Here is a 14,710-nt window from a genome sequence, read left to right as displayed (position 1 = left end):
ACAATCGGCCTTCGAATCAAGAAATCTCTTTGGTCATCATCGGGAAATGAAGCTTGACATATTTTTTGAACTATTGTATTAAGGTCGCTGATGGAGGTCATTAGCCACCCAACTGATCATATCCAGAAAGGTCACATGTCATACTCACTTCTTACACGCATTAGGAGAACCTCAGGATATTACACCCAAGAAAAGCAATAGAACCCACCATTTGCAAAAAGCCCCTTAAAAACTCCATAACTAACTACAAAGCAAATTGCATTATGAACCCCAATTGAGGCTCGAACTCGACCCAACAAAACACGATAACCACTCAGCTAAATGAAGGTTGACATAGATGACATATTAACGATATAAGTTGTAAATATTAGAATATAGAAGCATATTTGCATAGAAGATTTCTTAGTTGCCCGTGTTTTGAACTTGCAGGAACTAGGAAGAGTATGTAAACATGGATGATGTTGGGATGTTAAAGGTATTATGACTAAAACAAACCTCGATACGGTAACAATGAAATGGCACCAAAGTGGCTTTTAGAAAACACAGCTCCGTATGGTTAAACTATTATCTAAAACCTCAATCCATCTTGTCATTGACTAAAAAGCAAAAGCATAATGTGCATATGTTTTACAACTTACGTAGCTATCTTCAATCTTCAAAAACTATTAAAAGAAATTCAGCAATCATGCCCACTTGATTTTTCACCAGTTGCATATACAAGCAACAAAAATGGAGACACCTATAGTGAACATTTTGGTCTTGTAAGATGTTCCTAGAATTGAGATCCAGTCTTCGTCTCTATTTGCATCTTCAATTTTCTTGTAAAGCAAACGTCACAAGCAACTCTAGGTTTTAGGCTTCTTTGGTGGGCCCATATCTCCAGACTCAGACTTTCGCTTTATACCCAAAAAGTGTTCAACCTGAAAGTAAAACATACAAGCGACATTTATCACAACTACACAAAGCTTAAAGAACAAGTTTAGATATGAAAAAAACGAAATACACAATTATATTTATGCACGAACCGACCTTTCTATCACCAAGCATGGGTGTTAAGCTCCCTGGAAAATCCTCCATTGTAGCAAACCCACTTCTGGGATCACTTGTTTGCCTAAATAAATTAACGCCATTAGACAAAAATCAAGTTATGCCAGTCAAATGCACACAGTTTTCACCATTGTTGTAAAAGTCGGCTGACGTGTCAGTTTGGGGACTATCCCGTCCCGACTTGCCCAAAATCACCTTAAAGTCGGTCAATGCTAGAAAGTCAAATCGGGCTGAGTCGGGTCAAAGTCAAAGTTAGGTAAAAAAAAAAAAATAGATTTTTAAAAAACTAGATTTTATGCCATATATCTATGTTTAAAATATTTATGTTTTGTGTTTGATATATTTATGTGTAATATGTTTGATATATTTACATGTAATATATACATGTTCAATTTATTTATTACTAAAAGTCAACATTGGTCAACGCCCGACTCGTCCCCGACTCGCGACTTTTACACTCTTGTTTTTCACCGAATAATAATACAAATAAAAAGCTAAAAGGTCTGCCAACAGTTAGTATCAGCAAAAAGTATGTCAAGCAAATTAATCATTTTCTATTTAAAAATAAATAAAAAATAATAGGCAATTAAGGAAGGTAAGTAATACATACCCTGGTTTGACGTTACCGCTAAGAACAAGATAAGGTTTCTTCATCTTAGATTGAGCTTCCCTCATTCTTTCAACAGACATCGATGGTGTGTCTGCGTTATTCATTTGTTTCACCTTCAGCTCCTCGTTATATTGTCTCATCCGTTTTTCTTGTTTCATTTTCCCGGGCCCCTTTCCGTGAAATTTATGCGAAATCAACCTAAAGGCTTCCTTGGGAGTCAACTGTTCAAACAAAAAAAAAATCAGTCATTGATAACATAATTCATGCTTTACTGTACTTATTAAAGTTGTTACAGCTACTAAGAGCCTATGAAACTTATTACATACTTTCTAAATCACATATTATTTTCAGTTTTTAGCAATATGGAAGAGGGTGGGACAGGTCGAAATGGTTGTTTATTTTTGTTTACACCACGAAAATTGATCTGCACACGACAATGTTAGTTAATCAATGCACATGGTACAACACCATTAATGCAGGATTGTGTTGAGCATAGCAATTTGGGTGTGGTATTCCCAAATATATTATATTATTATTATCACCACAATAATAATCTAAATCTAAAAAAGGACATCCTATAAGAATGCATGTACAAGTAATTAAATTTAGGTGACTCCAATCTTAGTTTAACCCATTTGACCCGTTCACCATGTTACTAAAGAGTATATTTTTGACTCGTTAAACATAGCCTAAATTATCCCATTCAGAGTAAAATGGCAGTGTTGTAAAAGTCGGACGCGGCGTTTTGAGGACTTATCGGGCACGTCTCACTAAACAACGCTTAAAAAGTCTGTCAAGTCTGGTCAAAGTCGGTCAAACTACAAAAAAAGCCAAATTTGGTCAAAGTTTCTATTAACGGGTATGCAGTCAATTTTATTTATGTTAACAAGTTTATGCTATTACCATCCTTTTATATTGTAGATATTTTCTTGTTGTAATTCATCAATTTTATATATATTTAAATATATATTATGTTAAAAAATCAATGTTGGTCAACGCCCGTATCGTCCCCGTCGCGTCCCAACCGACGCGTCCCCTACTCACGACATATACAACCTAGGTAAATGGGTCAAAAGTGACACCTAAGACAAACCTTAATAAATGGCAATACAAATGAAGATTAGTGGTTGTAGTGAGTACTTACAATTCGTCCATATTCATCGGTCCTCTCAATACGTATCTCCTTTTTATCATCATTCTCATTAACAATACCAACAAGTTTACTCTTTTTCTTATCCATATTTCGACCGCCCCATTCAACAGTGTCTTTAAGTGTTCCACGATCCTTAAGTAACTGAAGTGCACCCGATAACCCTTTTCCTAACGAACTCTCATGAATTGTTTCATCGGGTTTAACATCTTCCTTTTCATCTGTCATTTTTTCATCCTGAATTACATCTTTTACTTCTTCCCAGCCGCCAATTTTACCGTTTTGCCCTTGATTAGGTTCTGGTAGTGGTGCTACATCTTCCTCCATAAACACATCTTCAGCATCAGGATTATGAGATTCTGTAACCATAAATTAACAAAATTGTAAATAGAGATTGATTTAACACAGTTATCATATACGGTTTGGGTCGAGTCATTTGAGCATCTTGTTTGGTATGTTAATAAGATAATTGAAATGAATAAAGTTGGTTAAATACACATTCTTTTACATATATAACTTCAAGGTTGCAAAACTCGCTTCTCAATCGAGTACTCGGTCGGGACTTTAAAGGGAGTAATCGACAACTCGGGATTAATCGGATTTCGACTTCTTATCCATTTAAATGATAAATTTCAAAAATTATGTGTAGCAGAAGAAAACCATAAGCATAAACATAAACTATAACATAATTGTCTAAAAGCATAAACATAATCATCCATTTGTTCAAAAACTCTAGTTTAATTTCATATTAAAATGTTGACTAATGTTGACTTTGACCGACTTTGACCGACAAAACTGAATTTGACCTGTTAACCGATGTAGACCGATGAATTAAACGGATTTTGGAAAATCAGATTGGTATGTTCTTAAAAAGGAGTAATTGGAGGTTAATCAAGAGTACACGGATTTATTCGAGAGTAATCGGGGCTTTTTACAACGGTAGATAACTTGTGGCTCAAATTTGAGAAAAATAAAAGCTAAACGAACATCGTATGTTGCATTTGTCAGCAAATACTAAAAAGAAAGTTGCTTTTTTGACCCACATTAATACAGTCGCCTGTTTCGACCCATCCCACTTGTGACCCGTTTGGGCCGTTACCCAACCTGCCTGACCTCGACCATTTATTGTATTCAAAGCTAAAATTCTTACAGCCTAAATAAGAATAAGAAGAATACAACTAACATACCTTCATCAAGTTGAAGACCCCATACAAACTCCTCCATCTCAGTAAACACAACCTTATCCTCTTTCGACTCTCCATTATCTTCATCTGCATTCTTATTGGTCGAAGAATCAAGTTCAGATTCATTCTTAGCAGTCGAAGAAGCAAGTAAAGCAATCGCGTGGGGCCCAGATGGTGTTTCATCCTCTTGCTTCTTAAGAGCAAGTTTTCTCGCCCGTATTAACGATTTATGAAGATCACCATCATCATCATCACCAAAAACTATATTATCTTCATCTGCATTTTGAACGGGTTGAGTTTGCTCCATTCGCAAAGCTTTAGATGCTTCGTCTGCCTTAATATAAGCAGATTGAAACGCGTTGTTTCTTTTTTCAGCTTCTGATTTCTCTTTTTCGTCTTTTTGCGCCTGTCGTTTTCCATCGGCCCGTGAACCGCGGTCCCCGGCACCTAACCCTGCTGAACGAGCTTCTGCCTCGAGGGCCTCGATATCTAATTTATCTTTTTTCCTTAATGATTTCTTTTTCTTTGGTTTTTTAAACTTTAGCATCTCTTCACTTGTGTAGTAATCTGTTGAGACCTTCCCAGTTGAAGTAAGATCTTCAAAATGAGGGGTCACCGAAGCACCATCGATCCTTCTTCGTAACTGAAAATAAAAACAAACACTATTTACCAATTTACCCTTTTAAGAAGATCAAGGTTGCAAAAATTGCTACTCGGGGAGTACTCGATCGAGACATTTTAGGGAGTACTCGCCTACTAGGAAACTCGGGGAGTTCTAGAGGAGTATTCAATTGTTGACCAAATTTGACTATGACCAAGTTTTACTCTGACCATGTTTGACTTTGACCAAGTTTGACATTGACAGAATTGAACACAACCTATATAAGAACACGACTATAACATTTTAAAGAGTACTCGGCAACTCAGGATGTACTCAAATGTTGACCAAGTTTGACTTTGATCACGTTTGACCATGTTTGGAGCAATTTTCTGAGTAATCCCGAGTTTTGACATACTTAGTTGGAGAATAATAGAACACAGTAGTAAATCAAAATCAAAATCCATATTAATAAAAACAGCAAAACGAAGATTAAATTCCTGGAAGTTTTTTTGGATTGAGAAAAAAAAAAAAGAAGCACGCACAGATGTTAATAATTAAACAACAAAATAAGCAAAATGTTACCTCCTCCAGTTTCTTCTCTGCTTCACCACCAAAACGACCTCTTTCGTCAAGAATTACACCCTAGAAGAATGCATATAGAAAATATAAAGATTAAAGATTATTAAAAAAAAATGAGTGGTGATATGAATCAAAATTATAATCATTACCTCGTTCAAAACAGGATCATCATATTGTGGAAGCATTTTCTTTTCAAATCCAGGATCTTCATTAAATCTACAATACAAAATGACCAGAAAATAAGATTAGCTCAGGAAAAAGCAATGCTAGAATATATACGTGGCCAGGTCCAACACTTTTTGACCTGAACAGTAAAACCTCATATATATACAAATACCAAGTATGTCAAATATGATTATAAAGCTATATAATTTTAGTAATAACTTATTATATTCTTAGGAAGTCTTAATGTCTTATGCACTAAGAATACACTTGTTAAAACTTTTGACCCATATCATAGGAAATATCAATTTCAGATTATTATTTTTTTATTATTCTGACTGTTGAATCCGTTAGATATGATATAACGATAATCAACGCATTCATAAGTAAACAGGTAAAAAATGTAACCTCTATTAGAAAACCAAATCAATTCAACTATTGAAGCAATACAACTATTGAACTTACTTATCATCGTATACTCCATATTTCTTTTTAGCTGCCTTATAAGCCTCGTTTCTCCGTTTTTGCTCACCGATTTCCACATTTTCAAGCATATCAATCTCTGGTGTATACAATGTAAAGTCACCCTTAGGTCATCTGGGTCGAGCAAAAAACCACTAAAGATGACAAATGAAGAAACATAACTTTTTAAAAAACAGAGAAACAAAATTACCTTGGTTAATGTCCCCATCAGCAAGTATGTTCTGATCTTTTAGTGTTAAAACGACTGCACCACCTTCAATCACTTTGTCAAGGCCATCAAGAACTTTAAACCCCGCAAGGTCACCTAAAATCATAATTTAAATATAACTTTAAAACAAGCTCAAAAATAGGCAATGTTGAAAAAATCGCTACTTGGGGAGTACTGGGTCGGGACTTTTTTTAGAGTACTCGATGTTGACCAAGTTTGACTTTGACCGAATTTGACCAATTTTGACTAATTTTCAGAGTAATTCCTATTATTGGCCGAGTTTTAACCAATTTTCTGAGTAAACTCGAGCTTTGGCCGAGTTTGACAAAGTTTTGACGGAGTTTGACCGAATACTCCCCGAGCTGCAAAAACAAAGTACTCGCTGAGTACATCGAAAGACCCATTATTATACGTTGATGGTATAAATAGTACATACAAGTGGCAAAGGGTCAGATTAATTAGGTTGTGTAACTGGTTAAAAGAGGTAAGTTTTTATACAGATTGAAATGTGTCAAACTGAATTGAGACCTTGGGTCCTTGGGTCTACCCAAAAATAAAACTTGTATCTTATTTTTTGTATATTATTGTGCCAAATATGGCTACAAACAATATAATAATTATTAATTAATTACATATTTTATAACAAAGTGATCTAGAATGGTATATGCATTTCGGCATTTGAATACGTTTTAGGTGACTTTTTCCTTTCTCAAAACAACACCACCAACAATTTGCCTTTTTCCATTGGCAATATGTTTTTCAAAATTACTCATTTGACTCGATAGAGAAAACAAAGCCTCTGCACAAATTGGCAGTATGTAACATGATTAGTTAACAAATAACCATTGTGCATCAAGCAATTAGGTACAAGTGAACTCTAGTTATTTATATGTGTAGAGAAGAAAACGTACGAGATGTATGATGTTGAGTTGGCAGTTGATCTTCATCATCTCCTTGAATCACATTGTCCTGAAATTTCACAGTTAATATTCATCAGAAACACAATAAAAAAATCAATCTAATTACCACAAAAAAAAAAAACATGTCAGAAGAAAATAAGCAACCTGTTCCTCGAACATCTTTGAGAATTGCAGTGCTTTCTCCTTTTCAGCCATTTTCTTCTCCTCTAGCTTTCGGCTTTTACTAACCCACGATAATATATCTGAACCTCCTTCAGACTTCTTTTTCAACCGTTCTTCCTTCATCCTAACAGAAGAAAGGTATACGTAAATAAGTTGGAAACAAATACTGTGATTTTGTAATTTGTGACCAAACTACTCAGGACACAAAATCAAAAAGAATTTGTATGCAAGACATTTAATTTATTAATGTATGATTATATGTATATGGATACCATAACTAATTACTCCCTTCCAACTCATGTAGCCCCCTTCAAGATCTTAAGTGGTCCAAATTAGGTGTCTCCTAAGACCTAAATTAAGAATAGTCTAGATTCATCTAAATGACACATTTGAACCTTCTTTTTTTTTTTACTAATAGACTGTTTTATCTTCTGTTTAAAGTTATAAGTGATAAAAAAAACATTCGTAGATTCTCCTAGTAACAGATTAGTATATGGTGTCTCGGTATATTCAGTGTACAAAACATGATGTGAATAGAAGATTAAGAATTAATGATGAATGTTCTCACCTCATAATGCGATCTTGAATTTCAGATGCAGACTGTTGTAACCCTCCCTGTTCACCTTCATCTTTTAGGGTTTTACTGTTATCCCTCTCACGATTAGACCCTGCACCATTATCCTTATATTGCCCATCCTCTGAATCCGATTTCAAAACATCCTTTCCAAAATCTTTACTCCCATCACGAAACTCATCATGTTGTTTTCGACCCACTTTATCTTTGTTTTTCTCTCTATCCTTTTCCCTTATCTTATCTTTCCCTTTATCTAATCCCTTTTCTCTCTCCTTTAACCGGTCTTTCTCTCGGTACTTTTCACGATCGTTTTCTTTCTCTCTAATCTTATCTCTACTCCTATCTTTATCCCGATCATCACCATCTTCCTTTCTTCTGTCTCTGTTACCATCTTTAACAGAACTTTTAGCCTCTTTTGAACCATCGTTGACCTTTGACTTTTCTCGATCTCTACTTCGGTTATCCTTATCATCCCTTCGACTACTTCTACTTTTTTCCTTACTACGGTGTTTCGATTCTCGTGATTTATCTTCTTCCACATCATCATATTCTCCCTTCCATCTTTCACCCATTGGAGAATCGTCTTGATCCCTCATCTCAACACTTCTCCCACGTCTTGAACCAGAACGATCCTTATCCATAACAGCTTACAACAATATCAAATGCTAGAAAAATGCAAGATGGCCAACCTATCAGCAACCAATAAAAGAAAACAATTTTTAGACGAGATTAATATAAATCAAAGCATTGATACACGCACTTCAATTCAAAACATGACATACTTATATTTTCAGCATATATAAACAGTAACAATTACCAACTACAAGAAACAAAACTGAAGCATATTCACAAGCCACTAGATATAAATTCATATACTAGTGAGGAGGCGGCGGCGGCGGCGGCGGCGACGACGACGACGACGACAGCAGCAGCAGCAACAACAACAACAAGATAAACGTGGAATCTAAGAAGACTAAAAACAACAGAGAAAATCAGTTTATCCACCTTATTCTTAGGTTTCCTTAAGAGCTTTACTCAGCTCAACTAAAATGATCATGTAGTGCGTCGATTTATTTACTGAAAAACAAAAAGCGTAATTATTAATGACCTTAATTACTCAATATAGGAGTAGTATGTTGAGGTGTAGGCTTCGGTAGTTTAAGCCCAAGAAAAACGGGCCAGGGGTTTACTTGGTGACCAAGTTAGGGTTTGGCCAACCCTAATTGTTTGGGCCGTTTTTATTGAGGGTCCTAAGTCTATATATAGTCTCTCAATTGTACTTGTAAATTATCACCTCCAAATTAATAATACTCTCTAGTTCCAAAGTGGATGTAGGTTTCACATCGAAACTGAACCACTATAATTCTCGTGTCTTTATTATTTTCTGTGTTTTATTTTTCCGGCTATTGTGTGTGTGAGATTATTTTCGCAGGTTATCTCCTAACAACTGGTATCTAGAGCCAAGGTTCTAAACACTAGCCGATTGCATCCGATTGCATCAGGTCTGTTGCTGCTATTACAGACCGAGTCTGCTGCTGCTGCTGTTACAGATCAGTTCGATCTGCTGCTGCTATTTTTTTTAATCTAGGTTAAACCCTAGCCGTTAATTATAGCAGCCCTAACAGCTGATCCAGACCTGCTGTTTTTTTTTTTTGGTTCTAACAGCCGCTGCTCAAGAACCATAGCTGATTACAGCCGTTTACAAGTCAAACCCTAGCCGTCACCAACAGCTGCTGCTGTTACGATTAAGCCCCCTGCAGCAGATCACAGCTGCCGCCATTTTTTTCTGGTCATCACAGCTGCTACTGTTTCACAGGAGTGTTTTCTTTGCTGCTGTCCACTAGATCTAATAAAGCTTTTACAATGGCAGAAGAAGGAAGGATTAAAATCGATAAGTTTGATGGGCAAGATTTTGGGTGGTGGAAGATGCAGGTTGAAGACTTGTTATGTCAGATAGATGCTTTGAATGAGAATAAACCAGAAAAATTGAAAGACGATGAATGGAAGACGCTTGACAGGAAAGCCCTAGCTGTTGTTAGGCTCACGCTGACAAAAAGTGTTGCCTTTAACATTGTGAACGAAACCACTACACATGGTTTAATGAAGACCTTAGCAAATATGTATGAGAAGCCGTCTGCTTCTAACAAGGTGTTTTTGATCAGACAGTTGGTAAACACCCGGTTGAAAGAAGGTGCTTCAGTAACAAATCATGTTAATAACTTCAACAATATTATCTCTCGGTTACTGTCAGTTGATATCAAGTTCGATGACGAAGTCAAAGCTCTTCTATTATTATCTTCGTTACCTGAAAGCTGGTCAGGATCAGTCACAGCTATCAGTGGATCTACAGAGTCATCAAAGCTCAAGTTTGAGAGCATTCGTGATTTTATTCTTGGAGAAGATATAAGAAGAAAGAGTTCAGGAGAACCATCAGGAAACTTGTTGAGCACAGAAGAGAGGGGTAGGAGAAAAGGCAGAAGTAACACTACCAGGGGCAAGTCAAAGTCAAGAAGGAGGAGTGTGTCGAGAACGAGGAATGATATTAAATGTTGGAATTGTCACTGGACACTTCAGAAACCAGTGCACTAAGCCAGTAACATCATCAAAGCCAAAGGAAGTTAATGCTGCAGTTGCAACAGATGATTATGATAACGTCCTTGTTTGCTGCATTGAGAATACAATTGATGCATGGGTTATGGATTCAGGAGCATCGTTTCATGCTACCCCAAGTCCACATTTGATGAAGAATCTACGAACAGGTAACCTTGGTAAAGTTCGTTTGGCTAATGATCATTGTCTTGACATTACAGGGATTGGAGACTTAGAGTTAAAGACCTCTTTAGGCACTAATTGGACCTTGGAAAATGTCCGAGTTATTCCTGGCCTAAAGAAGAAACTAATCTCTGTTGGACAGCTTGATGATCAAGGATATAGTGTGCTATTTGGTGAAGGTCAGTGGAAAGTAATAAAGGGGAACTTAGTAATAGCCAAGGGTAAGAAGAGAGGCACTCTTTATATGGCAGAAGTTCCAGGTAATGAAGTAAATGCAGTTTCCAATGATCGTAGCTTAACTAGTCAGTGGCACCAACGTTTAGGTCACATGAGTGACAAAGGAATAAAAATGCTAGTGTCTAATGGTAAAATTCCTGGTCTAAAGAGAGTTGAATCGGACTTTTGCGAGTTATGTGTTCTAGGAAAGAAGAAGAAGGTCACCTTTGCAAAAGCAGGCAGAACCTTAAAGGCTCAGAAGTTGGAGCTAGTACACACGGATGTGTTCGGGCCTACTCCTGTTTCTTCATTGGGAGGAGCACGCTATTATGTTACTTTCATTGACGATTCAACACGCAAGGTATGGGTTTACTTTCTTAAAAATAAATCTGATGTATTTGAAGCTTTTAAGAAATGGAAATCTGCTGTTGAATTATCTTGTGATTTGAAGGTAAAATGCTTGAAGTCGGATAATGGAGGAGAATACATCAGCACCGAATTCGTTAACTATTGTGCTGATCATGGCATTCGGATGATCAAGACGGTTCCAGGTACTCCACAACAAAACAGAGTTGCAGAAAGAATGAATCTACTTTAAATGTGAGAGCACGTAGCATGAGACTTAATTGTGGGCTACCAAAGACTCTATGGGCTGATGCAGTAAGCACTGCCACTTATTTGATCAACCGTTCTCCATCAACTCCGCTTGATTTCAAAATACCCGAAGAAGAATGGAGAGGTAAAGCAATTAGTTATGAGCATCTAAAAATCTTTGGGTGCAGTGCATATGATATTAATAAAGATGGTGACAAACTTGATGCAAAAGCAAAGAAGTACGTGTTCATTGGTTATGGGGGAGACGACATGGGTTACAGGTTATGAGATAACAAGGGAAAACATGTTATCAGAAGTAAACATGCCACCTTCAATGAAGCAGAATTGTACAAGGATTTCAACTCAACACCAAAAGAAAAAGAATCAGTTGAATTTGAGGTTGATACAGAGATAACTAGAGAAGATGAAAGGGAAACTCCAGAGGATGAAACTGAAGTTCCAGTGGGAGTTCCTAACAGTGAAAGCTCGGAGTCTGATCACGAGCAGACTTCAGATAGTGGGAGCTCAGAGTCTGATGATGAGCAGACCCCACAGTCCCCACCACAATCTGACCAGTCCAATTGGGTCAGGAGATCTACACGAGTCACAAGACAACCAGTTAGGTTTAGTCCAACAGTAAACTATCTTCTTTTGACAGAAAATGAGGAACCAGAAAGTTATTCTGAGGCACTGAAGGTGAAAGATTCGTTCCAGTGAGAGCAGGCTATGAAAAGCGAGATGGAATCTTTATTGAAAAATCAAACTTGGAAGTTGACCAAGTTACCACCGGGAAAAAGGGTTTTACAGAATAAATGGGTTTTCAGAGTCAAGGATGAAGGGGATGGTTCTAAACGATACAAAGCAAGATTAGTTGTCAAAGGATTTCAACAAAAGAAAGGAGTCGACTATGCTGAAATCTTTTCTCCAGTAGTGAAGATGACGACTATCAGATTGGTTCTAAGTATGGTTGCAACCGAGAAGTTACACTTAGAACAGTTGGATGTTAAAACAGCCTTCCTGCATGGCGACATCAAAGAAGACATTTACATGTCTCAACCAGAGGGGTTTCGTGTCAAAGGAAAGGAGAGTCTTGTGTGTAATCTAAAGAGAAGCTTGTATGGTTTGAAACAAGCTCCCAGACAGTGGTACTTGAAATTTGATAATTTCATGGAGAAGACAGGATTCGTGAGAAGTTCTACAGATCATTGCTGTTATTTGAAGAAGTTCAAGAGCTCCTATATTATATTGCTTCTTTATGTCGATGATATGTTAATTGCAGGTTCTGATATGGTTGAAATACGCAATTTGAAGAAGCAATTATCTAGAGAATTTGAAATGAAGGATCTCGGGCCAGCTAAGCAGATTCTCGGTATGAGTATATGCAGGAATAAAGATGGGTCAGTTTCTTTATCTCAAGAAAAGTATATTCGGAAGGTTCTTGAAAAGTTCAGAATGAATGGTGAGTCTACAAAGCAAAGAAATACACCGTTGGGAAGTCATCTAAAGCTTTCTAAACATCAGTCTCCTAAAACTGAAGTAGAAAAAGCAGAAATGGCTAAGGTTCCTTATGCATCCGCAGTGGGTAGTCTAATGTACGCTATGGTGTGTACAAGACCTGATATAGCACATGCAGTTGGGATGGTTAGTCGCTTTATGTCGGCTCCGGGGAAAGAACATTGGGAAGCAGTGAAGTGGATACTGCGGTATTTAAAGGGTACTCCCAAAGTTGGGTTATGTTTCAAGGGCAGGGATACTACTCTCAGGGGTTATTCTGATGCAGATCTGGGTAGATGCAATAATACCTTCAAGAGCACCACCGGGTATGTATTCACTATAGGAGGAACAGCAGTGAGTTGGATGTCTAGGCTTCAAAAGAGCGTGGCTCTATCTACGACTGAAGCAGAATACATGGCCTTGACTGAAGCCAGTAAAGAACTAGTGTGGTTGAAGACATTCGTGAAAGAACTGGGTAGCAAACAGACAGAATTTGTCTTATATTGTGATAATGAGAGCGCAATCAAGTTAGCGAAGAATCCAGTCTATCATGCTAAGACGAAGCACATTGGCATGAAGTATCACTTTATCAGAGAACGGATAAGCAAAGGAACATTTAATCTGGAGAGCATTCCAGGTTCAAAGAATCCAGCAGATATGTTCACCAAACCAGTAACGCTGGATAAGTTGAAGCTGTGCATAGCTTCAACTGGCCTTCGGGAACATTGAAGAGAAGGCAGGAACTAGAGAGAGAAGAGATGAGCTGAGTCTTGCATTGCAGAAGTACAAGAGTGCAGATCGATGGTATTCGAAGCCTCCAAGTGGGAGATTGTTGAGGTGTAGGCTTCGGTAGTTTAAGCCCAAGAAAAACGGGCCAGGGGTTTACTTGGTGACCAAGTTAGGGTTTGGCCAACCCTAATTGTTTGGGCCGTTTTTATTGAGGGTCCTAAGTCTATATATAGTCTCTCAATTGTACTTGTAAATTATCACCTCCAAATTAATAATACTCTCTAGTTCCAAAGTGGATGTAGGTTTCACATCGAAACTGAACCACTATAATTCTCGTGTCTTTATTATTTTCTGTGTTTTATTTTTCGGCTATTGTGTGTGTGAGATTATTTTCGCAGGTTATCTCCTAACATAGTAGTATCTTATAAGTTCTTCCATCATAAATTGAAGTATCTGTGAGCAATAAAAAGAGGTAGAGATATATTTATATATATACTACATGTACGTATACATCAAACGTCAGGTTAATGGAGATATTGTTGCTAATCAAAAATATAAGTATCAACAAACTCGGTACGTTTCATCATTATATGTTCAAATTAATTGCACAAATAAGCAAGTACAAACTGAAATTGATCACATACATGCAAAAAATTTGGATTGAATTCGAACAAACAATTAAATTTATCATGAATACTGTAATTAGATAGTAATAGTAAAGTCGAACATAAACCCTAGTTTTGATTTGAGAAGAATAGAAAAGAAAAAACGAACCGTAATTTGCGATACTTTTAAGAATGAAGGGTGAATCGATGTAAATTGCAATGGCGATGTTGATTTAAGGCTGCAAAATTGAATCGTGTTGTTCTAGGGTTCTTCAGGACGATAGGTTTTTTTTTCCCCTGAAGTGTTGGGGAACGACTAGAATGGTTGAAGTATTTTAACAAAAGTTTTTTACTTTGGTACCACCTCCTTTTTCTATACACCTCCACAAAAAATAAATAATAATAAATAAATAATAATAAATAATAATAATAATAATAATAATAATAATAATAATAATAATAATAATAATAATAATAATAATAATAATAATAATAATAAAAAATTATAGGACAATTTAACCCTAAAGTTTAAAACTAGTTTCTAAATCTATCATCTATCATATCATATTCATATTTTTCATATCACATATTATATACTTTGTACCGTATTAAAAGTTCAC

General features: G+C 36.5%; 1 protein-coding gene across 2 annotated transcripts; it reads right to left on the bottom strand.

Moving 5' to 3' along the window:
* Positions 1-497: 497 nt before the first annotated feature.
* On the bottom strand, positions 498-14,392 carry LOC139876562 (SART-1 family protein DOT2-like). 2 transcript variants are annotated; one of them, XM_071863899.1, is made up of 13 exons: positions 8,686-8,758; positions 7,675-8,369; positions 7,089-7,230; positions 6,936-6,993; positions 6,007-6,120; positions 5,799-5,895; positions 5,321-5,387; positions 5,175-5,234; positions 3,995-4,634; positions 2,802-3,166; positions 1,658-1,878; positions 1,030-1,111; positions 498-920 (listed from the first exon to the last, which is right to left on the bottom strand). In XM_071863899.1, exons 2-13 carry the CDS (start codon positions 8,319-8,321, stop codon positions 846-848), a joined length of 2,568 nt encoding a protein of 855 aa, XP_071720000.1. In that variant the 5' UTR covers positions 8,322-8,369; positions 8,686-8,758; the 3' UTR covers positions 498-845. The 2 variants fall into 2 exon arrangements, with proteins under 2 accessions (XP_071720000.1, XP_071719999.1); XM_071863898.1 differs by lacking the exon at positions 8,686-8,758 and adding an exon at positions 14,260-14,392 and having other exon boundaries at positions 499-920.
* Positions 14,393-14,710: the final 318 nt, after the last annotated feature.

The sequence above is a fragment of the Rutidosis leptorrhynchoides genome, chromosome 11 (assembly GCF_046630445.1).
Source record: "Rutidosis leptorrhynchoides isolate AG116_Rl617_1_P2 chromosome 11, CSIRO_AGI_Rlap_v1, whole genome shotgun sequence".
Taxonomy (NCBI): domain Eukaryota; kingdom Viridiplantae; phylum Streptophyta; class Magnoliopsida; order Asterales; family Asteraceae; genus Rutidosis; species Rutidosis leptorrhynchoides.
This window is presented reverse-complemented; position numbering and strand designations above follow the sequence as displayed.

Coding starts and splice junctions, on each gene's coding strand:
- LOC139876562 (XM_071863898.1), bottom strand. CDS start 8,321: ATGGATAAGGATCGTTCTGGTTCAAGACGTGGGAGAAGTGTTGAGATG. Junction 5,388..5,798: donor TATGGAGTATACGATGATAA/GTAAGTTCAATA, acceptor TTTGTATTGTAG/ATTTAATGAAGATCCTGGAT. Junction 921..1,029: donor CCATGCTTGGTGATAGAAAG/GTCGGTTCGTGC, acceptor TTTTACTTTCAG/GTTGAACACTTTTTGGGTAT.